The 22,207-nt window shown below is 42.4% G+C and overlaps 1 protein-coding gene across 16 annotated transcripts in view; it reads left to right on the forward strand.

Annotated features, from left to right (window-relative positions):
• Nucleotides 1-22,207, forward strand: part of TRPM3 (transient receptor potential cation channel subfamily M member 3) — a 502,456-nt gene that overhangs the window by 398,166 nt on the left and 82,083 nt on the right. For 8 of the 16 annotated variants that reach the window (XM_070248626.1, XM_070248627.1, XM_070248632.1 and 5 more), the window contains 5 exons: nt 7,034-7,134; nt 8,535-8,669; nt 13,211-13,261; nt 21,491-21,526; nt 21,689-21,829. In XM_070248626.1, the coding sequence (XP_070104727.1) occupies nt 7,034-7,134; nt 8,535-8,669; nt 13,211-13,261; nt 21,491-21,526; nt 21,689-21,829 (464 nt within the window). The remainder of the gene's footprint in view (nt 1-7,033; nt 7,135-8,534; nt 8,670-13,210; nt 13,262-21,490; nt 21,527-21,688; nt 21,830-22,207) is intronic. The other 8 variants (XM_023627683.2, XM_005604961.4, XM_070248634.1 and 5 more) reach the window with 1 other exon arrangement.

Raw genomic sequence — 22,207 nt, forward strand, 5'->3', positions numbered from 1 at the left:
GAAAACCAAAATAATGGATCAGAACAAATATTTTAAATTATCACATAACTTAAAAAAAAAATTAAGAATTTTTTCATAAAAAGTGTTTTTAAACTTTGATCTAGATATCGAAAGGGCCACCCTATGCCAGGAAAAACTGATTCAGAATCCTCAACACCCAGACATATCCTAGTAAAGTTATTGAACTTCAAAGAAAAATAAAGATCCTTTGGGCCACCAGGCAAAATGATGAATTCTTTTATGAGGCAAAAAATCAAGCTGGCCTCAGACCTTCTTACAGGAACATTCAATGCCAGGAGACAATAGAGCAAGAGATTTTCTACGGAGCCAACGTCACTGAACTATAAAGACTACTTAAAAAAAAACAGCTTAAAATATTCTAGAACTCTGGCAATATTGTTCCCATAAGTAACTCTTGAAAAAACTACTACAGAAGAATTTAACCTACCAACCAAGAGATGCTTGGGTACACTCTGGCAAAATCAGTAATTGTGAACACTGATACTAAGAGTCTAATAGAACTAAGATGAAAAAAAAAAAACCAGAATTTGAGTAACAGAAAGGAATGTAAATGTTATTTGCCGCAACAATGGAGAAATAACAACAGAAACTGAGAGGAAGAAGAAAGAAGGATGGAGGTAGAGTTGGCAGGCTTTTTGCCTCATTGTAATACCTGTACCTTTTACTTAGTATAACAAAAAATATAATTTAAGACTGACACCTCAAATACTAGTAAAAGAAATATAAGCATATTTAACAGTACGAAGTGAAACACTAAAAATATAATCTTATATTGTAAAATTGAGTGGTGGAGGAGAGAAAAGGGAGAAAGGGTACATGCACTAATTTGATCATTGTTCACAGTAGGAACTGATGAGTGCCGCCCAAAGAAATGACATTAGAGCCCCACCCCAGACCACCTGAGTCAGAAGGACCTTTTAAACAAGATCCCAAGGTGGATCATCAGCGCATTAAAGTTTGAGAAACCACCTCTACACTAAAGCCAAGTTGTAAGAATTCTTGCTTTCTCAACTCCATTTCCCTTTTTTCCTTGATAGGAATACAACAGTATTTTTAGTAGCTCTATATTTGTTTCCTGTGGCTACCATAACTAATCACCACAAACTTAGTGGCTTAAAACAACAAAACTATCATATAGCATAATATAATATTATAATATAACATAATTCTGGAGGCTGAAAGTCTAAAATTAAGATGGCAGCAGGGTTATATTGCTTCTTGAGACTTCTGGAGAATCATTTTCTTGCCTTTTTTGGCTTCTAGAGGCTGCCTGCATTGCTTGACTTGTGGCCCCTTTCTTGATCAACCCAACCTGTTGCATTCATCTTCACTCATCCTACCACTGCTTTGATCCCCCTGTCTCCCTCTTATAAGGATCCTTGTGATTACACTGCATTGGGCCCCCAGATAACCCAGGATATTCTCCCCATTTCAAAGTCCTTAACTTAACCACATCTACGAAGTCCCTTTGCCATATAAAGTAACATCTTCACTGGTCCCCAGGATCAGGATGTGGACAACCTTGAGGGGAAGGACATCATTCAGCCTACCACAAACTCCATTTGTTTAACTCTCCACCATCCTTCCCCACTCCAGTCAACTACTTCCTCCTTAAACTTGCTCTGACTCAGCTGACAAGGAAGAGCTCTGGACTTAATTGTACAGCTTTTATGGCGCTTACCCCTTTGTTCTTTGATATAACCATTTGTGTACCTGTCACACCTCTCCCTTTATCCCATCCCACCTCCATTCTTACTAGATTGCAATTTCCTTAAGGAAAGAGGTTGCAGACATGCTTTTAGTCCCATACTCTACGAAAGGCACACACACTCATCTCATCAGAGACTTCTTAATTGTCAAATCCAGTGCACACTTTTAGGTTCATTCATTCATTTAACAAATAGTTACTGAAAACCTATTATGTGCCAAGCACTCTTCTGGACTCTAAAAATACAACAGTGAATAAAGCAGACGAAATCCTTTACCTCTTGAGGGTGACATTCTGGAGAAGGAAATAAATAATAAACTAGGAGATGCATAAGCTGGTGCCTGGTCATGAGAAGAGCTGTAAAGGAGGACGGCCCATCTTTCTCACTTCCCCTCTTGCAGCCTTTCCCTATTGACCACCCCCTCCTTGAAAATCCCTCTTCCCAAAGTTTAGGGCACCGTGGTCTCCAGGTTCTCTGCTTCTCCTTCAGACTGCTTTTTTAATTTCTTTCTAAAGGTTTGCTTTACTGTCATACTTTTTAAGTATTAGTGTTATTCAATTATCCATCCTCTGCCCTCTTCCTGAGACCTGCATGCTAATGTTTCCCAACTCTCTATCTCCAGGCCTGACTCCTCCCCCTTCCCAGACCTCCACATCCCACAGCCTCTGGTCATTCCCACCTGAATAGACCACAGGCATTTCAAGCTTGATATATTCAAGAATGCAATTTTGCCGCCCCTAAAAAGCTTGTTTTTATCTTGCGTTGCCAATCTCAGTTGGTCATTATGTCCCAAGCTAGAGAGTAGGGGATACCTTTTGACTTCTCTTTCTCTTTTGCTCCCCACTTAAATCTATCACCCAGTCTATCAGTTGCGCTTTCTAAATATCCCTCCATCCAAGCCACTCCTTCAGGGCCTCCTTATCCCTTTCCTAGAATATTGCAAGGCTTTCCTAATTGCTCTTCCCCTCTCTAGTCCACTGGCCCTTCTAACCCATCCTTCACACTCCTGCCAAAGTGATTTTTCTAAGACATAAATCTGACTGCATTGTTTCTGAGATGAAGTTTTCCAGTGGTTTCCCCACACCTTCAGGATAAAGAGAAATTCCTCTACATCATTGCTAAGTCCTTCCATTCTCACTTCATCTCTCCCTGCTTCCAACTCACACTATATACCCCAAGCATTGACTCCTCAAGATCTCCCTGTGAATTCCCGAATTCACGGGGCTACTTAACTCCTCCAATTTTTTCAGTCACTGCTCTCTTTGCTACAATGCCTTTCTTCATCTCATTTGTCTAGTGAACTAATCTTTTAAAACCATGCCTGGTCATTATTTATGCACTTAAATCTTCCCTGTAGGAAGAGGAAACAATAAAACCTTGTTTTTTATGTCTTATACCTACTTGCATTCATTCCCACATCATGGCCTCTGCACTTGATGTTCCCTCTTCCTGGCATGTTTTCCCCCAATTCTCCACATGATGGCTTTTTCCAATCATGTAGGTCTCAGTTCATATGTTACTCCCAGTGAGGTCTCCTGTCCACTCATTCTAACAGAGCAGCGCCACCACCACCCTGGTTGCTATCAGTACCACCCTCAGACTGGTGCTTTAAAGGGCCTTCTCCATGGCCACCTGGGACCTGGCACCAGCCAGGGCTGCAGTGCCATATGGGTAGGGTGCCCTGAGCCCAAACCAGTCCCTGCAAGAACCCGAGACCCATTTCAACACTTCAGGACATTTTCCAACTCTCTAGTTCCTACACAGGGTCAACCAGATGCCCCAAAGAATTCCCAGACTTATACCTATGAAGTTATCCAAGGGCACCATATCCAGCCCTGGTGTCAGGTGGGAAGCCTGGCCAGCAGATCACTCCAGCTGACTGGCACAATACTTCTGTGATGGGATCATGCGAGACTGGGTAGCCAGAATGAGGCTGCCACATTGATCTGGAGTGACTCACATTGTTTCTAGAGACACAGGTCCCACATATCCTGGGAGTGACACTGCTCCTTCATAGCACTTGCACAATCTGAAAGTACACTGTTTATTAGTTTGTTTATTCATTATTTTCTGAGTGCCACTCCTCCACTAGTAGAAGGAAGTAGTAAACTCTTGAAACTGAAAGAGTGAAAAAATCAATCTCAGCTATCTTATTCACCACTGGATGTTCAATGCCTAAACAGTCCTGCACAGAAGGTATTCAACAAATATCTATTGAGCAGATAAGTGGATGATTGTGTGAAATGCTGTATCTAACTACAGACCTCTTTCCTCCTCTAGAACGTAAGCTCTCAAGGATTCTGTCTTATACACCTTAGTCCTCACAGTAACAAAGCACATGCCATATGGGAGCTTTTAAAAACTGCAATGTCCAGGACCAATTAAACCAAAATATCTGATGATGCATCCCAGGCAGGAGTATATTTCAGGCTCTCTAGGCAATTGCAGTGTACAACCAGTTGAGAAAAGGGTGACCAGTCATCCAGGTTTGTGCAGGACTGAGGGGGTCTCCCAGGATGCAGAAATTTCACTGCTAACACTGTGACTGTACCAGACAAACTGAGATGGCTGGTCACCCTGGTTGAGAATCACTGATCCAAACTGTCACCCTGGACCATTCTTGAGTGATGTATTTTCAATTTTAGAAAAGTCAAAATTCATTGGCTTCATGCTTTCATTTGACACATCTAATTACATTCAGGTGGCTCACGTTGACCTCAGTGACTGCTTCCTGCTATGCCTTCTTGTTCGGATTTGTGCTGCTACTATTGACTCCAGTGACAGACAAATTTGTGGCATACAAATGGCAAAAGGAATGATTAAACCATTATAGCAGGTCAGCAATGACCAACAGAGCAGCAGAAGGAAGCAAAGTATAAAGTGCCACTTTTCCAAATGGAACCCCAATGAGCCTTCACTTTTTTCCTTCGAAATGATAACAGCACATTTTGACACATTCCTATTTATCACTTGCATATACCAGTTACCCTGGTATAAGTCTGCCATCCCTGCTGTTATCTGAGGAGATAAGAAATGATTTCCTTATTGAAAAAATCCCTGTGTAAACTAAATTAATATCCATCATCCCAAACACTAATTGATTTACTACAAGTATGTGGTTAATGCTGAACCCAGAAACAGAAATGCCCTTTGACCCATGAAGAGAACACAGCACTGTAGCTCTCTAGGATCTTGCTATTCAAAAGGCGGTCCTGGATCATCAGCATCAGCATCACCTGGGAGCTTGTGAGAAATGCAGACACTCAGGCCCCGCCCCAGACCTGCTGCATCAGAATCTCTGGAGGTGGGGTCCAGGAATCTGTTTAAACAGCCCTCCAGGTTATTCTTATGCATGCTCTCGTCAAGAGAACACTTCGCTCGCCTAATCCTCAGCATCACTATCTCAGAGCCAAAGGGAAGAAGCAAGGGGCAGTGGGAAGGCAGCATATAGCACGGTGGTTCCAAACTCAACTGTACATTTAAAACACCTGTGGATCTTTAAAACTAGAGCGTGGCTCCCACCCCAGGCAATGTGACTTAATTGGTTTGAGATGCAACCTGGGCACAGAGATATTTTAAAAGCTTTCCAGGTGATTCTAAAGTGCAGCAGAGTTGGGGAATCACTGACACAACCTTATCACCAGGAGCCCTATCCCCAGCTCATCGCTTTGGGCCTCCATTGCTGAAGAACCCACAGGAATGGGCAGCGTCAGCATTTGCTTTCCCTCTGTCTCTCACAAACATCAGAGTCAGCAGTGATGGAATGAAGGAAAAACTCACCTCTGGCATGATGAACGCTTGTTCTCTTTACCCCCTGTTAGTAGCCGTTTACCTTTGACCTCTGGGGACCTCAGCATCTTCATCTGTCAAATGGAGACAGTAAGACCCAATTCCCAGGATTATTTGGGAAATTACATATGATAACATGCAGAAGTGCCTAATATATTGCCTAGGACACATTAGATAGTCAAAACATCTGAGGCAGGTAATAGTATTGTCTCTTTCCCCTACTCCCCTGGTGGTGGGACATCCAGCAGCATGAAATCGGGCAAATATTTAAGCATGTCCCCTGTTCAGTGCACCAAGGGTGTTGATGAATTGCAAAAACGCTGCTCACATTGTGAATTCATTGATATGACCTCATTCTAGTCTCTCATCTGAGCCAGTAAACAGGATAATCCTTATTGTCCCCATTTCACAGATGATAAAACAGAGGCTTAGAGAGGTCCAGTGTCACACAGCCATCAAATGGCAGACTCAGGTCCCCTGACTGTAGCCCAGTACTCTCTCCACCTAGCATTCTCAGCTTCACATCCAGCTGCTTGGCAGTTTGCATTCATGGACAGAAAACATTGATCTCAACCCACTCCGTCCCAGTGGAACTTTCCGTGCTGATGGTAATGTTCTGTGTCTCTCCTCTCCAATTCAAAGGCCACCAGCCACCAGGTGAGGCTTTGAGCCCTTGAAATGTGGCTGGTGCAACTGAGGAATTAAAGTTTTCATTTTCTTTAACTAATTCAGATTTAAATAGCCACAAGTGGACAGTGCCGGTCTAGCCACAGAGTCTGGAGAAAAATGGGAAACTGAAAATTTATTCCAATGGTTTCTAGCCACAAATCAAAGTAAACCTAAGCCACTTATTCATCTTTCTCTTAAGCGATCTTCATAACTCCTTCTCAATAGAGTGGCAAAGCTGGCCCAGGAGTTGATGAGGGGGCCATCGCGGTGCAATATACAATTCAAAAGATGCCTTGAAACCAGTGATTAGCCAGCAGAAACGTGTTGCAGAGCAGCACTTCTCAAACTTTAATGTGCTCTCGAATCACCTGGGATCTTGTTAATATATAGATTCTGATTCAGCAGTTCCGGTGTGGGACCTGAAGTTCTGCATTGCTAACAAGTGCCCAGATGCTGCTGCTGCTGCTGCTGCTCCATGGGCCACACTTGCACTAGCAAGACTGTCGAGTGGTTCTCAATGGCTGATTTTGTCTCCCTTCATCCCTGGGGAAATTTGGCCATGTCCGGAGACATTTTTGATTGGCATGTCTTGGGCAAGGTGCTATTGGCATCTCCTGGGTGGTAGTATGCTGCTAAATATACTACACTTACAGGACAGCCCCACGATAAAGAATTATCCTGCCCAAAATGTCAAAAGTACCGAGTTTGAGAAACCCTGCTGTACAGTTATGTCTACTCTTCGGGAGACGGGTGTCGATGCGAGAGTGATGGAGCGGGTCTTCTTGGTCTAATAACTGATCATTGCTTTCTCTCTCCTGCTCTTTTCTCCTATTTTCTACACACAGGAGCCAATGCCTCGGCCCCAGACCAACTGAGCTTAGCTTTAGCCTGGAACAGAGTCGACATCGCTCGCAGCCAGATCTTTATTTATGGGCAACAGTGGCCGGTAGAGTATATGTCGTCACCTCTGAAAAGCCCGCTTGCTTGGGCAAGGGTTTTTGTTCAAGGAGCCTCTGAGAACTGCTCAGGAAACTGCCGCCTTTTCTTTAGGATGGAAATATTCCTTTAGAGCATTCCGGGGTCTCAGCTCCCTTTCTCATAGTTAGGAAAACACTGCCACCTAGTGGAAGATGAGACAAAGCACAACTCCAAAAGTTGCAAACACTTCCATCTCTGAATGGCCTTTGATAGGAATTTTCAGCTGCCAGTGATGCCATTTCTTCTACGTGTCCAAAAATTTATATGAGACAAAGTTGTATTAATTAAAACTAAGGAACGAGTGGAGTTAGCCGTTTGTTTCTCATTGTCTTTGAGGTTGCTGCTTCCTACCAGTGGCATCCGGTGCTGGTGTATGGCTGGGTTGCACCTCCGGATGCAGAATTAGCAGGCTTCCCCATGCAGATGCCATCTGGTCCTGATGGCTGAGCACAAGTCCTCCTTATTCCCAAGAACAGCACAGAGGGAACCAAAGCTTTATATAACTGTTCTTGGTTTGTTTCCCTCAACTGACTCTACCAAAAATAAAAACTTGGAAAATTGGCCATTGGGTGGTATATGTGTGTATCCCCAGGAGGCAGCGACAGCCTCAAATTTGAGTTCTGTGCCTGGAACCACTGAAGTACAACACTCTCACGACCAAGTCTTTTTAAACCATTCCTTTCCCCCGGAGAGCTTCTGCCTGGGATTAAGTCCCGTCTTCATTTAGTGCTGCTGGTGGATTGCTCATGTGAAAAGATTTGTCAAGGAGTCTGGACACTGGGAAATTTTTGTGAAAGGAATCAAAATCCTAGCCAGTGACAAATTCAGAAAGTAAGCTGCTCTTTTTTTAGTTAAGTGATACCACCTCGTCTCCATCTCACCCACTTCAACACAGAGACCCAGCATCTATTTTGGTCCTTTGGTCTGTTTACTTGGTCCCTCTTCTCAGGTCAGCCAGGGGTCCAATTCACAGCCTAAGGAAGATGAAAATGAAGACAGCAAAGCACCCACTTGGGCACTTCACGGGTATTGCAGAAGTTAGGTCAGAGTGGGGAGAGGAAAAGCCTTGTAAACCCTTGCACTTTCTCAGGATCAAGACCAAAAAAAAAAAAAAAAGAGAGAGAGATTCAAGGAGGAAATAGCTTTTGGAACTAGAAATCTTTGAATTCTATTTGCAAAGACAGGCCCCCAAACACAGGAGAGATTGTGGCTGTCCCAACAGTGCAGCTGGAAACAGTCTTGCTAGCGTGTTGATGTGCTGAAGGTTTACCAGATGTCAAAGGCATCCATGTCTTACCTGTTCAGACGAACACCAAAACACTGCACCCCTAGACCCCGGGGCAGCCTAACTCATGACTTGATTTGCAGGTGGGGTCTCTGGAGCAAGCCATGTTGGATGCCCTGGTTCTGGACAGAGTGGATTTTGTGAAATTACTGATCGAGAATGGAGTAAGCATGCACCGTTTTCTCACCATCTCCAGACTAGAGGAATTGTACAATACGGTAGGACCAAGCTAAGGCACTTTTCATTTTCTCTACGTTTTTTGTCTTACCTTCTCCCGCCCCCACATGCCTGTGAGTCTCCTTCCTCCCCTCCAAATGCATGGACCACTTTTCACAAATGCTCCCTTAGTCCTGAGTAGACAACAAACACCAAGTCACCGAGATTCCTCTTGTTTTAACTGCTCAGTTGTCAGCATCTAAGGCAGAAAGTTATGGGGTCACCAAATGCAACATTCTCAGATTCTTACACAAAACCACGAGGCTCTGGAAATTAGAACACAGTTTATTCTGTGAGCCCCGAGGGTGTCTGAGGCAATCAACGAGGAGGATTCATTTAACTCCAAGCATCAAAGGAGGCCAATTAACTATCCTGCACCATCTTGTTATCCTCAGAACTATGAAGTTCTTTCCTTTTCCACCATAATAGAATAAAACACAAAATACCTCTTGTTTGGAGTTACCCCAAAATATTTTTTGTTTTGTTTTATAATTATTTGTTCATTCATTCACTAGAGATACCAAGAAGTGATCACAAGAAAAACTACTATTTATGAAGTTTTGGAGAGTATTCCATGAGTTAAGTACATTGGTTCTGAGCTCTCTGAGCTGATACTCAGCAAAATCCAATGAAGGTTAAAGAGTAGATATTGTATTCCCCCATTTTACAGAGGAGAAAACTGAGGCCAGGAAGTGAATTGGTTTATTCAAGGTCACAAAACTCCTAAGTCAAGAAAAAAGCCAGTACTGAACCAAAGCTCCTGTCACAGAGATGATCTTTCCCCTCACATGTCACATTGCTTCTGTCACACCACCCACAGCACTAAGGAGAAGGAACTTATTGACCTGTCCACAGCCAGTGGTAGGTGTTAGCTGGTGGCATCCTGGCTCTATCTCATTCCCACTGCTAGAAGGAGAAAACAGGTTGGCAGGATGGCTCCAGGTTTCTGTTTTCTCGATTTTTCTTGGTTCAGCATATTGAGACTTTCAGTAAGAATAATGGGCCAAAGTGGTGGAGTAGGATGCTCCAGCTTGCACCTCCCCAAAAAGACCAACAATTACCATAAAAGAAATGGATAAATTCCTACAAACATATGATCTACCAAGTCTGAATCATGAAGAACAAGCAAATTCAAACAGACCAATGACAAGGATGGAGACTAAATCAGTATCCAAAACCTCCCAACAAAGAAAAGCCCAGAACCAGATGGCTTTGCACGTAAATTCTACCAAACATTTAAAGAATTGACTCCAATTCTTTTCCAACTCTTAAAAAAAATTAAAGAGGAGGGAACACTCCCAAACTCATTTTAGGAGGCCAGCATTACCCTGATACCAAAGCCAGATAAGGACACTACAAGAAAAGAAAACTACAGGTCAATATCCCTGATGAAATGGATGCAAAATTCTCAATAAAATACAGGTGAACCAAATTCAGCAGCACATTAAAAAGATCACTCACCATGAGCACGTGGGATTCATCCCCAGATGCGAGGATGGTTCAGCATATGCAAATCAATAAATGTGATACAGTGCATTAATAGAATGAAAGACAAAAGTCATATGATCATCTCGATAGATGCAGAAAAAGCATTTGACAAAATTCAATATCATTTCACGGTCAAAACTCTCAACAACTGTGTACAGAAGGAGCACACCTCTACATAATAAAGGCCACATACGACAAGCCCACAGCTAACATCATACTCATGTGGTGAAAGCTGAAGGCTTTCCCTCTAAGATCAGGAATAAGACAATGGTGCCCACTCTCACCACTCCTATTCAACATTGCGCTGGAAGTCCTCACCAGAGCAGTTAGGCAAGAGCAGGAAATAAAAGGCATCCAAATTGGAAAGAAAGAGGTTTTCTGGTAACGTACTCTTGTATATAGAAAATCCTAAAGACGCCACCAAAAAACTGTTACCACTAATAAACTAATTCAGTAAAGTTTCAGGATACAAAATCAACATACAAAAGTCAGTTGCATTTCTATACACTAACAATGAACTATCTGAAAAAGAAATAAAGAAAACAATCCCATTTACAATAGCATCAAAAACAATAAAATACCTAAGAATAAATTTAACCAAATAAGTGAAAGGATCTATACACCGAAAACTATAAGACATTGATGAAAGAAATTGAAAAAGACAAATAAATGGAAAGATGCCCCATGTTCATGAATTAGAAGTGTTAATATTGCTAAAATGTCTATAGTACTCAAAGCCATCTATAGATTCAATGCCATCGCTTTCAAAATTTCAATGGCATTTTTCACAGAAATAGAAAAAACAATCCTAAAATTCGCATGAAACCACGGAAGACCCTAAATAGCCAAAGCAATCTTAAAATGAGCAAAGCTGGAGGCATCACACTTCCTGATTTCAAACTATATCACAAAGCTATAGTCATCAAAACAGTATGGTGCTGGTATAAAAAAAGATACATAGACCAATGGAACAGAATCGAGAGCTCACAGTAAACCCACACATACATGGTCAACTAATATTTGACAAGGGAGACAAATATAAAAAACAATGTGGAGGTTCTTCAAAAAATTGGGGGTTGAGGGGTCGGGGAAATGAAGAGACATTGGCCAAGGCTACAAAGTTTCAGTTATAAGATGAGTAAGTTCCAGAGATCTAATGAACAGCTTGGTGACTGTAGCTAACATTACTGTATTGTAAGCTTGAATGCTGCTACGAGAGTAGAGCTTTAATTTTCTCAACACAGCAACAACAAAAGGGTAATTATGTGAGGTGAAGGATACGTTAACTAACCTTATCGTGATAAACATTTCACAATATATACAACTATGACCTCATCGCATTGTACACCTTAAACTTACACGATGTTCTATGTCAATTATGTCTCAATAAAGCTGACCAAAAAAAGAATAGTGAGGTTTTCAGTAAAATAAGTACATGAAATAAAACACAGAGTTGAATGACTTGCTTGTGAATTAGAGAATCAAGGGAGTAGAGTGATTTATTCCAAGGATTGGAAAGAAGTAAGTAGGAAAGTTCTAGATCAAGACAGGCCAATAAATTTCCTCACTCCAATCAATGTGAGATGGTTCCCTGGAGAACTCTGTTGAGAAGGATGATGGGACCGTGAACGGCCTCAGGAATAGTAATAGCTGACATTTACTGAGTGCTAAGCACTGCTTTCCCAGCTTTATAAGCATTTCATCATTTAATCCTCACAAAAACCCTATCAGATAAGTGGTATTATTTTCCTCATTTTAGAGATGCTAAGACTGAGTCACAGTTAAGTAGCTTGCCCCTGGTCACAGCTGGTCAGCAGCAGAGCCAGGCGTGGAGCCACACATCGGACTCGAGTCTGCTTGTTTAATCCCCACACAATACTGCATCCCTCAGTGGAAAAAGTTCATGGAATGGGCAGGTAGCTGAGGCAGCCACAGGCATTGTCTCAGTCCCTGAGAGTCTTCCAACCATGCTGAAGGATTTGCCATCACTGAGATCCTCCAATAGGGTCCCTTAGTGAGCAAATAAAAATACAGGATGCCCAGTTAAATCTGAATTCAGATAAACAACAAATAATCTTTAGTATAAGGATGCCCCAAATATTGCATGGGACATATTTATATTAGACATTATTCATTGTCTGTCTGGAACGCAAATTTAACTGGGCATCCTATATTTTATCTAGCATTTCTATTCCTAAAAGACAATAGGATAGCAAGCCATTTCAGTTTATTCTTACCTTAAACAAACATACATCTGGTCCCCAAGGCTCTCTTTTTCCCAAATAGCCTGTGGCTTTTTCTTTAGACCAGATTTTAGCAAACTACCATCAACTTCCAAGGGCCAAATCCAGCCTGGTGCCTGTTTTTGTATGGCCTGCAAGCTAAGAATGGTTTTTTACATTTTCTAATGGTTGAAAATAATCAAAAGAAGGATGATATTTTGTGACATGCTGAATTTATTTGAAGTTTGACTCTCTTTCAGTGTCCAAAAGTAAAGTTTTATTGAAACACAGGCAAGCTCATTTGTTGATGTATTGTTTCTGGCTACTTTTGCACAACAGCAGAGTAGAACAGTTACGATGAATACTGGATGGTCCACAAAGTCTAAAATGTTGACTACCTGGCTATTTACAGAAAAAGTTTGCCAACCCTTGCTTTAGACAATTTCTCATTCATTATGGGTAATAAACCAGTTGGGATTGGCAATGTGCCAAAGCATATTTCTTTCCAACACAGTAAATTGACCCCTTTGTCTCCCCCTGCTGCACAACGAGCCTTTTAAGAGGTGTTTTGGCCCAGCTGTCAACACCGTTGATGACCTCCTTGATACAGTTTGATCCTGGAACCTCCAAGGGCTTTTCTTGAGGAACCACAATCCAAAATCTGCCAGTGTGTTTGTTTAGAAAAGATGAGTACAACTGAGCAACTACAACAAGGTTCACCTTAACGAACTGCCCCTCCACCAGCCAGAACCCTTCCTTCCAGATCCTTCCTGCCTTGCCAATGAGAGCCCCTTGACTAGCAAAACCATTTGATTCTTCTTTATTGTTTTCAGAGACATGGGCCCTCAAACACATTGTACCACTTGGTCAGGGATGTCAAAAAGGTAAGAACCCTCTCGACCACAGGTCGGAGGCCCTGTCTTGACTGCTTCCTGTGATTAGAAAGCGCCTCTGTTTTGCATGAGCTGCCGGAATATTCCTGCACCCGCCAGACCCCCCTCATTTCAGGACACAGCCTGTGTGTCTGTCTTCTCACTCTGACATCTCTGCTTACAACGCAGCTGCGGGCCTACCTCCAGTCTCCGTGGTGGGGATGCTTTCATTGGACATACTGCTTTTGGATAGTGGAACTCTAGGCTTTCTCCCATGCCGTGTGGATTTATGCCATTACCTGTATTTTTCATAGGCCCTCACTGTTTGGGGAGCCAGTTTCCATCTGTCCGACTGACCCTAGAAGGTATCTTTACTTACCAGCTCCTGATGCAACGTGTCACTGTCACGTCTGGCATTATACAGGGTGGAGTAAACACAGCTCAAAAAGTTCGCAGAGCAGCAGCAGCTAAAATACATATGTGCATTCCATCCTGCTAACACTTTATTTTTTCCAGTATACTTTTTCACATTCATCGTCTAATTCGATAGGGGGAAAAAAAGCCAGTAGGTTTGGATCATGTAGATTTATTCCCATTTTACAGAGGAGAAGGATGAAATACAAGGAGGTGAGAACTATATTAAGAGGTTAGTGAAGAGCTGGGATTAGAACTCAGGTCCTTTGGTTGATAATAAAATGACAGTACTAAGATTCAGTGATGACTAGGTGCGTGACACTAATCTAAGCTTTCTATACGTCTCAGCTCATTTCATCTTTACTACTATTCTATAAAGTAGAATTATTATTTTATTATCATATAGTGTTATTCCCATTTATAGATGAAAAGAGAGAGGCACATGAAGCTTATGTTTAATCTTAACCAAGTGCTTGTTCTCTTGCCCCATATAGTCTCTTTCAGAGGTTACTTCGGTTCCAAAACCTTGACAGCGATCCCAGAAAGTGATGTTTTAACTCCAAAAGATAAAATAGATGGTGGCACTTCCCCGACCCGATACACATATGCATGTACACGTAGGCACACAGACACACAGGTATCCACACCTACCGATGTGTAGCAATTCCTCACCAGAGTCCACAGAATATACTCGGAGAAAGCTACAAAGTGAGATCAAAAATAGAGTACAGTTCCATCCTCTTGTAGGAAGTCATTGGCTAGAACATTGGCTTCAAGTTTTCTGTAGCCACTTGTTAAATTTTTCCTTTGAAAGGTCAAGCAAAGGCCCTGGGGCTGCTTATAATGTTCTTATTAGCCAGCTGGACCTTTGCTAGTAATGAGTAATGGATACAAAGAAGAAAACCCTCCTTCTTTTGACCCTTTGAAACTTTCCTCCCATCTCCACACAACCTGAACAAAGGATTTTTCATCTGTGTGAGTGAGTGAAGCCTGTAGCTCTTTCAAAGCAAGGGAAGCAGATGCTGTGCAATCTGTACGTCCGACCCCACAATTATTTACCTAGATCCCATCTTTCCTTAGTCTGCCCCGCTTCCAGCCATAAGCACACCTGCCCTCAGCAAAACCCTTTTCTCTTTCCCTCAGGTCTTCCAATTTTGTTTAATTTATCCTGGCTTAAAATTGCCTGCAAACTAAACAGGGCAAGTATCTCGGAAGATTAAGTGTACACATCCAACATGTACTCTGTGTCAGGTCATTTGTTGCTCGTGTTCAATAAAATGTCTTGAGTTTTTCAAAAACAATAAATATTATCAGCCTCACCCGAAGCTAGTCGGTGTCGCTGAAGGAACTGTGAGCATCTGTGCGGAAACAGCCACACGTTGGTCCCTCATGCCAGCGACCGGCCAATCCAAGCCACCCATCCACCTCCATCACCCAGTGTCTCAGTGTCTGGCCTGATTTTCAAAGGGACTTTTGCAGTTCGATTTCACTGAGTGTAAAGATCAAAATTCCTCTCTTAGGTCTCTTCCTCGTAGGACTCTGCTCTGCAGTACCATTGTCTCTTTTCTGATCCCTTTACTTGCCTCTTACATTTACTCACTTTGCTTGTATTAGAAGTCATGTAGATATTTTTAAGGTAGGGGTTTTTTAAAAAAAACTTCTTAGCTAAAGATGTAACTCAAAAATAATAGAGACTAACAAGAAAGAAGAGGAGGGTAAGAATTTGCGAAGAAGGAGTATTAGTGAGCAGCAGTTTTATTTTTCTTTTAAGTGTGATCCAAATACTGGAGCAAGAAGATAGTTACATAAGGATTCATTTACTGACTAATAATTTAGTGACTGGAATAAATGATAACAGATCGCCCAGGATAGGACTGAACTGGCTTAGGAACGATTTATCCTTTTACTAATAAGGTGGGGAGGGACGAGAAGGCTGAGTTTAGTTTCCTCCCCTGGGAAGAAACAGCAGCAGGAAGCACAGACTCCGTTTATTTCTATGACAGAGGTGAGCGTCTGACTATTGGAGAGTGAGAAAGAATAGCAATGCAGCCAAAGGAGCTGGGACTGTCTACATTTCATGTTATATGGACGAAGAGAGCTGCAAATGAGGGGTTTTGCTTATGTTTTTTAAGCAGTGACTGAGAGAGAAATTAATGTTGGTGTACATCTTCCTCAGATGGTTCCAGATAACTTCCAGCAATTTAGGCCAATTACATGTACAAAGTCTACAAAAACTATGTTTAAAATGCTAAGAAAATCTTGGCCAGTTGAAGCAATTTTCAAAATTCAGGAACATAGTAATAATTAGCATGTGCTTTGTGCTTTATGATTATAGGACTTTACATACATATTAATTGATTTAATCTGTGGCAAAAAATTAATCAGTGATAAGTCTTGATACAAAATGCCGTTCATAAGTTAAGGAACACAGTTCTGGACCTTAAACATAGTGTTTAATCAGATGCTTGTAAAATTAAATATAAATAACTCTTATGAACCCAGAGAATGCATTTAGGAATGGTCAGACCCTTGTAAGTTGCCCAGCCTGACATCTCTGAGTCCAGCTAGCCTTTGAAACCAACAGAATTGAACGTGGAAAACTGCTCCCAAGCTAATTCCAAAATCTCAAATTGTTTATATCAAGGGAATAATCTAGGAGCAATGGGGTAAAGGAGTTGCTATTCAGCATCAATCAGAAATTTAAAGCAATACAAGCCAACCGCACTCCCTGAACTGTTTCCATGCATAAATCCATTGGATGTACCAATGCTCTCGCATTAAACCAGAGCGGCTCGAGTCTGTCTGCTTCTCCGTGGATCTAACTTGCCATTTTAGTAGCTAACTGTCTGCTCAATCTGTGCCTCTGTATGTTTTAAAGTAGTAGTTTTTCTTTCTTAAATGTGCTAATACTTCAGATACCTAGACTACCCCTCCCCATCCAAGGAGGGTGGTATTTGAGTATTATATAGAAGTAGCGGTGAAATGATGATAATTTAAAGCTCACTTACATGGGAATCAAGACCCAGAGCTTTGCAGAATGAAAAGAAAAAAAGCATTTCAGACACACTTTGGGTATAGAAAGGACATTTTCATAATCCCATCTGCTAAATTCAAGCAAATTTGCAAAGGCTTCTTATTTTTTTAAGGACTAATTGCCCAGTCTACCACCATGCCAAACCTCGGGGGAGGTCCTCTTCTCCCGTGAATTCTCACCAAGATGGTCTTTTCCCTACTCTCCCTTGCTAAACCTGACAACCAGCAATCATTTTACAGCTCACATACATCAGAAGGAAACAATCTTATTTTGAAGGCTTGTTACGAGCTTCAAAGAAAAAAAAGGTTTCCTCAACAGCTGAAATCTGATAATCATATCATGAGCCGACATCTGAAAACAGAGAACATTTAGAGGAGATGTAATAAGTGAATTTAAACTGTTCTTTAGATTAAAAGACATCCTTAGGCATGGCATGGATTAAAATTTAGCTCGAGAGTAGCAGCCCATAGCATGAGAAAAGGAAACAAAGTTTTCAAGTTGTCAGTTGTACCCACCTATAGATCCAAGCCTATTTTATGCTGTGGATCAAATGATTTGAATCATGTGGCTTGCCATGTGTTGTTAAGGCATGAAATGGGAACTAAGTGTTCAGGCTTTACCAATTACCAAAGTAATTACCAAAAAGGGGAGGGGGGAAATGAGAGGAACAGCAGGCAGAATGAATGTTCCTCCAGTATCGTTTCTGATGTCCTATTTTAAAAGGACGCAAGAGAAGGAAGACTCCTTCAGAAGGTTTTTGGTCATTACCTGTTGGTATGTGAGGTGCCGTTCACTTTCTCTGCTCTTTCCAGAGGAAGCGGATGTGATGAGCACACCCCCATCCCTGTCTATTCCTTTACCACCCCTTGTCTCTGAGTCCCCATCTCCACTAGCCAAACCCCAGGGGATTATTGGAAATTACATCAACCCTGGGAGCTGTGGATGGGGGTCCTTGCCCAGTGACCTGGCAGCAGAGAAAGAGCAGCCTGCCAGGTAGTGATCCTACAATTGGACCTGCAGAAATAGGACCTTAGCAATAACTGTGTCCAGATTGCCTGTTTTCAGAGCATGGACTGAAGTACGGAGAAAGGAGGTGACCTGTCCAGGGCCACAAGGGGCACACAGCCAGGACCACAGTTCAGCCTAGTGCTATTTCCATGGCGGGTCATGTTGCTGGCTGTTCTCTGCACATCAGTGACATGTGCAGGTCACAGATGATCAAGGCCATCAGCCCAGCACCTCAAACATGCACCAAGGCTGCCATCCCCTTCAGAGTCCACCCAGGACACAGTCCTCCCAAGAGGCCTAAAGTGTACCCAATTTTATTAATTTTATGAAATCTACTTCTTCTTCCCCTAAGGTTTCCACTCTTCCTAGGAAAAATTGTAAAACCAATTTCCCTGAATTTCTCTGCTCCAAAAACCTCTGGAAAGCAACAGATGCAAGCAGTCTTACAGGCTGAGTTCAAACACATTATTTGGTAAAGCAAGCTTTCCCTCCTCCAGATATCGCTTCAACAAGAGCATCTGACTCTCTCCTTATCCCCAAATCCTCCAGTCAGCTGTGTATTCCTTACATCGCCTTAGTACAGATGGAACAGGCAGGTAAACACAGGTGAGGGAAGAGCCCTCAGGGGCTTCGGCTAGGTGAACATCGCCCCCTTGTGGTCACACAGAATGCAAGTCAGTTCCTTGCACTCAACGCTGGGTAAAACCCAGAGCGGTAACCAAATCCTTTCTCCTGCCTCAGACCAGATCATACATCAATCACTCCGTCACTCTGTAATAATCAAGCTTTATATGATAAGCTTCTAGAAAAAGAAGATCCCAGCACCTTTTTTGGTAGTATATAAACCTAACAGCCCTTTATGAATAGTCGTTTGCAAAAAATATTTTATTTGCCCATCTTAAATGTTTATTTAGTATTTTGAATTTTACTATTATCACTTCCCTGACAACCCCACATTTACAGACACCTCAAAAGCATAACTATCGCCATTCAGTAGTAGTCTTCGGCAATACTGGTTCTCGTTCTTAGAATTCAAACTGATGCTCACACATAGGTTTCTCCAAAGAAAATATGTAGGTATTAAGCTCACTATTACCCACGTTTTAAATTCAGAAAATTCTTACAAGATTAAAAATTGACACAAATTCATAGACCTGCTATGATTGCCTTTCAATTGCATTACAATAAATCCTTTGGGGATTTTTCCAAAACCTGGTACTTGAGCAGTACAGACCATACATGGAGTTCAACCCCTTTTATTAGGAAGAAAACTGAGGCCTTGAGAGAAAGAAGCCAATTTGAGAAGGACAGACAGAAGTTCCGGGCAGCTGACTCATAGCCAGTCTTCTTTAGCCTGCCTGCCTGCCTCACAGAGCCAAGGAAAAGGAGAGATGGGGTGGGCGTCCTCTGGAGGTCATCCTTACAGGGGCCAAGTGTAAATGAGATGTAGCTGACCCAGGCATGCCCCTGCTCAGGAGCTCTTCTACTCTTTAAATAACAGCCTTGCCTAATGGTCTGGTAGAGCAGATGGTACAGAAACTGCCCCTTATTGACCTGTTCCAAGATAATGAAGAAAAGTGGTTGCATGAGTAGTATTTTTAAACTCAGTTTAATGTCTATGGAAAGGACAATATATGAAAAGTTACTATCTTAAAATAAAACTTTCTCTAAGTTCCCTTTTTTATATTTTTGCCACACTTTGCATAAAGAAGTCAGACAATTGGTCTTAGCCTGAGGATAGCTTAATTTGGCGATTCAGCTGGATTGATGAGATAATCTTTAAACAAAGGAGATTTCAAAATTCAGAGACAGGTGGGGAGGAGAGTAGAGACCCTTCCTGTGACGGGACAATTCAGCTGATGAAATGGATCTCAGATTGGGTTCTGATGGGCTACGGTCAAGGAGGGGAGGGGTTCTGTGCCTCAAAGTGCTCACACTTCAGATATGAGGCCCTTCACGCAGTCCCATTTTGCTCCACCACTCAAATTAGATCCCCAAGTTGGCCTTGTGCCCCAAGCCAAGGGAAAGGTAGAACCTGAGAGACGGGGCTGGGAAGTAAGTTTGGGGACAGCACTGGGGTCTCATACGCTTGAGGCTGGGGCTGCAATTGCTGTCCCTTCATGCCTACTCCTTTGAGAATATAGCCATACTCGTTGCAAATCAAACTTCCACAGCGAACTAGGGCTCTCCCGGGGTGACTCAGCCTGTGGCTAGTTAGTTCTGTGACTGAGAACATAATATTGAAAATTCCCAAACTGAGACTTCATCCCAAGCACATCAATTAATTTTACTGTTTTACTCATTCACATTTTCAACAACAACAAAAAACATTCTGAATGCCTACCATACACCAGGACTATAAAAGGCACTGGGAACACAAAGATAAATAAAACAATTAAAAATATAAAGCTATCGGTTTGATGGTAGGATACAGTGGGCCACCTCTAACCCTGAATCCCAAACCCTTCGAATGGATGCCATTGAGCATAGATAAAGCTGAGTAAGGATAACTGGAAATCTAGCCTCAGTTTAGCAAAACAACTTGAGCTAATTCCCTAATAAGGTGATTACCTTTATACACTATGCATTTCCTGAGCTGTGGCGTAACCCCACCTTACTTAGTAGACCAGCAGGTCCACAGACGTTGGTGTACATCGGAATCGCCTGGAGAGCTGATAAAGCGCATAGAGGCCCAAACACTGAAGCAGGACAGGGTCCAGGCCTTTGTGCTGTCACCAAATTCCCCAGGTGATTCTGATGCCACCCAAGTTAGAGAACCACCACTATTGCTAGGAGCCACTTCTGTGAAGTGGCAGAAATCTCATACAGCATCCTGCCATGTCCTCCATTAAGGACAAATGTGGACAAGGCCCTCATGCCTCTCCAAAATATATCCAAGGACACAGTGCACCAGGCTTCCTACATGGTGTGGTACCCCCACCACTCCTGGTATGGAGCAGGCGCTTTCCTTAAGGAGCTGAAGCAGACGGTGAGAGGCGATCAATCACGCCCTTCGGAACTCACTGTGCGCTCAGAATTTCCCACAGTGGGACTAATTCTTCCTCGACCTAACAGAGCAAGGATTTTCCTTAGACCCTACAGAGCTGCTTCTTGAAGCAGAAACCAGTAATGAGTAGATCACCATAAAAACTCTTCTGTTTTTGCATCTATATACGGCAAACAGCTAAAAGATACACCATAATTCTAGGTCTTTAAGAAGCACTATTTTCTTTGAAAGAAAATCTGAAAAACCTCCTTAATTCTGGGAAAATAAATATTCCACTAATAAAATTTCTTCTCTGACTCCTCCCCCTTCTCTTTAAACACAAGGGATGTTCACAAATGACTTCATCCTGACATCCATCCCGCTCTCCTTTTATGAAAAAGGTGCCAATTTTTTAAATTGGTGATAGAGATTTTGTATAAAGGACACTGAGCTCTAAAGCATATCGCACCCACTGCAGACCCTGGTAATAACAGCCATCTTCTGGAAGGAGTCTTCATTTAGTGAGTGTGAAGAGATAAATGATGGGCAAGACGGTACTCACAGGCCTGGGTCAGGGGCAGAGCAGCGAGGGGGTCCGAGGGGGTTCCACGGGGGACATCCGGGGAACCCAGTTCCTAGTGGCTGGGAGCGATAGCACTTGCCATGTCTAGCCTTGTGTTTCTTTCTGCTACACTGGTGTTTTTTTCTCCCCAGCTGAAGACTTGAATAAATATTTTGATTTTCTGTTATTGCCGACGATTACTGCATCTTCTTATTTAACTTATGTCTTCTTTCCAAGCGAGAATACCCAGGTTTCGGTTGGATCTATTTTAAGGTGAATCAATTAACCAGCATAATAATACATTCATATGTTTCTTTTTCAATTATCTTTTTTTTTTTACTCTAAAATAGTTACAGAACCCATGGAATAGAATCCTTAGTAAACCACGCTGTCTTCTGGATTTGTTTGTTTGTTTGTTTCGTTCTTCCCTGGTAGGGGAACCTGCCCCCGGACTACAGAATCAGCCTGATCGACATCGGCCTGGTGATCGAGTACCTGATGGGCGGCGCCTACCGCTGCAACTACACGCGCAAGCGCTTCCGGACGCTCTACCACAACCTCTTCGGCCCCAAGAGGGTGAGGCTTGTAGCGGGTTCCGTTTCCTGGATTCCTGGGGACTGGGGTGCGAGGGATTTGGGGTGTAACTTCCTTGTCTCCAAGGAGGAGATGAGATGAGAAGGCAGCTGCCCCGCCTCTTCCTGCCGCCGTCAAATCCATTTTTTTAAAAAAGGAACGTATTGGGTGATACGCGCGTATCTTTTCCTCACTAGGTCCAGTTCAAATCAGAAACTGGCACTAAGAGGCAGCCTTAGTGATCAGGGGCTGATAATGATATTCCAATTAATCTTATCTACCTCAGCAGTTTTTAAGGTTTTTGGTCTTGGGATCTGTTTATACCTTTAAGAATTATTGAGGACACCAAAAACCTTTTATCTATATGAGTTCTATCAACAT

Source organism: Equus caballus, chromosome 23 (assembly GCF_041296265.1).
Source record: "Equus caballus isolate H_3958 breed thoroughbred chromosome 23, TB-T2T, whole genome shotgun sequence".
In the NCBI taxonomy this organism is placed as follows: Eukaryota; Metazoa; Chordata; class Mammalia; order Perissodactyla; family Equidae; genus Equus; species Equus caballus.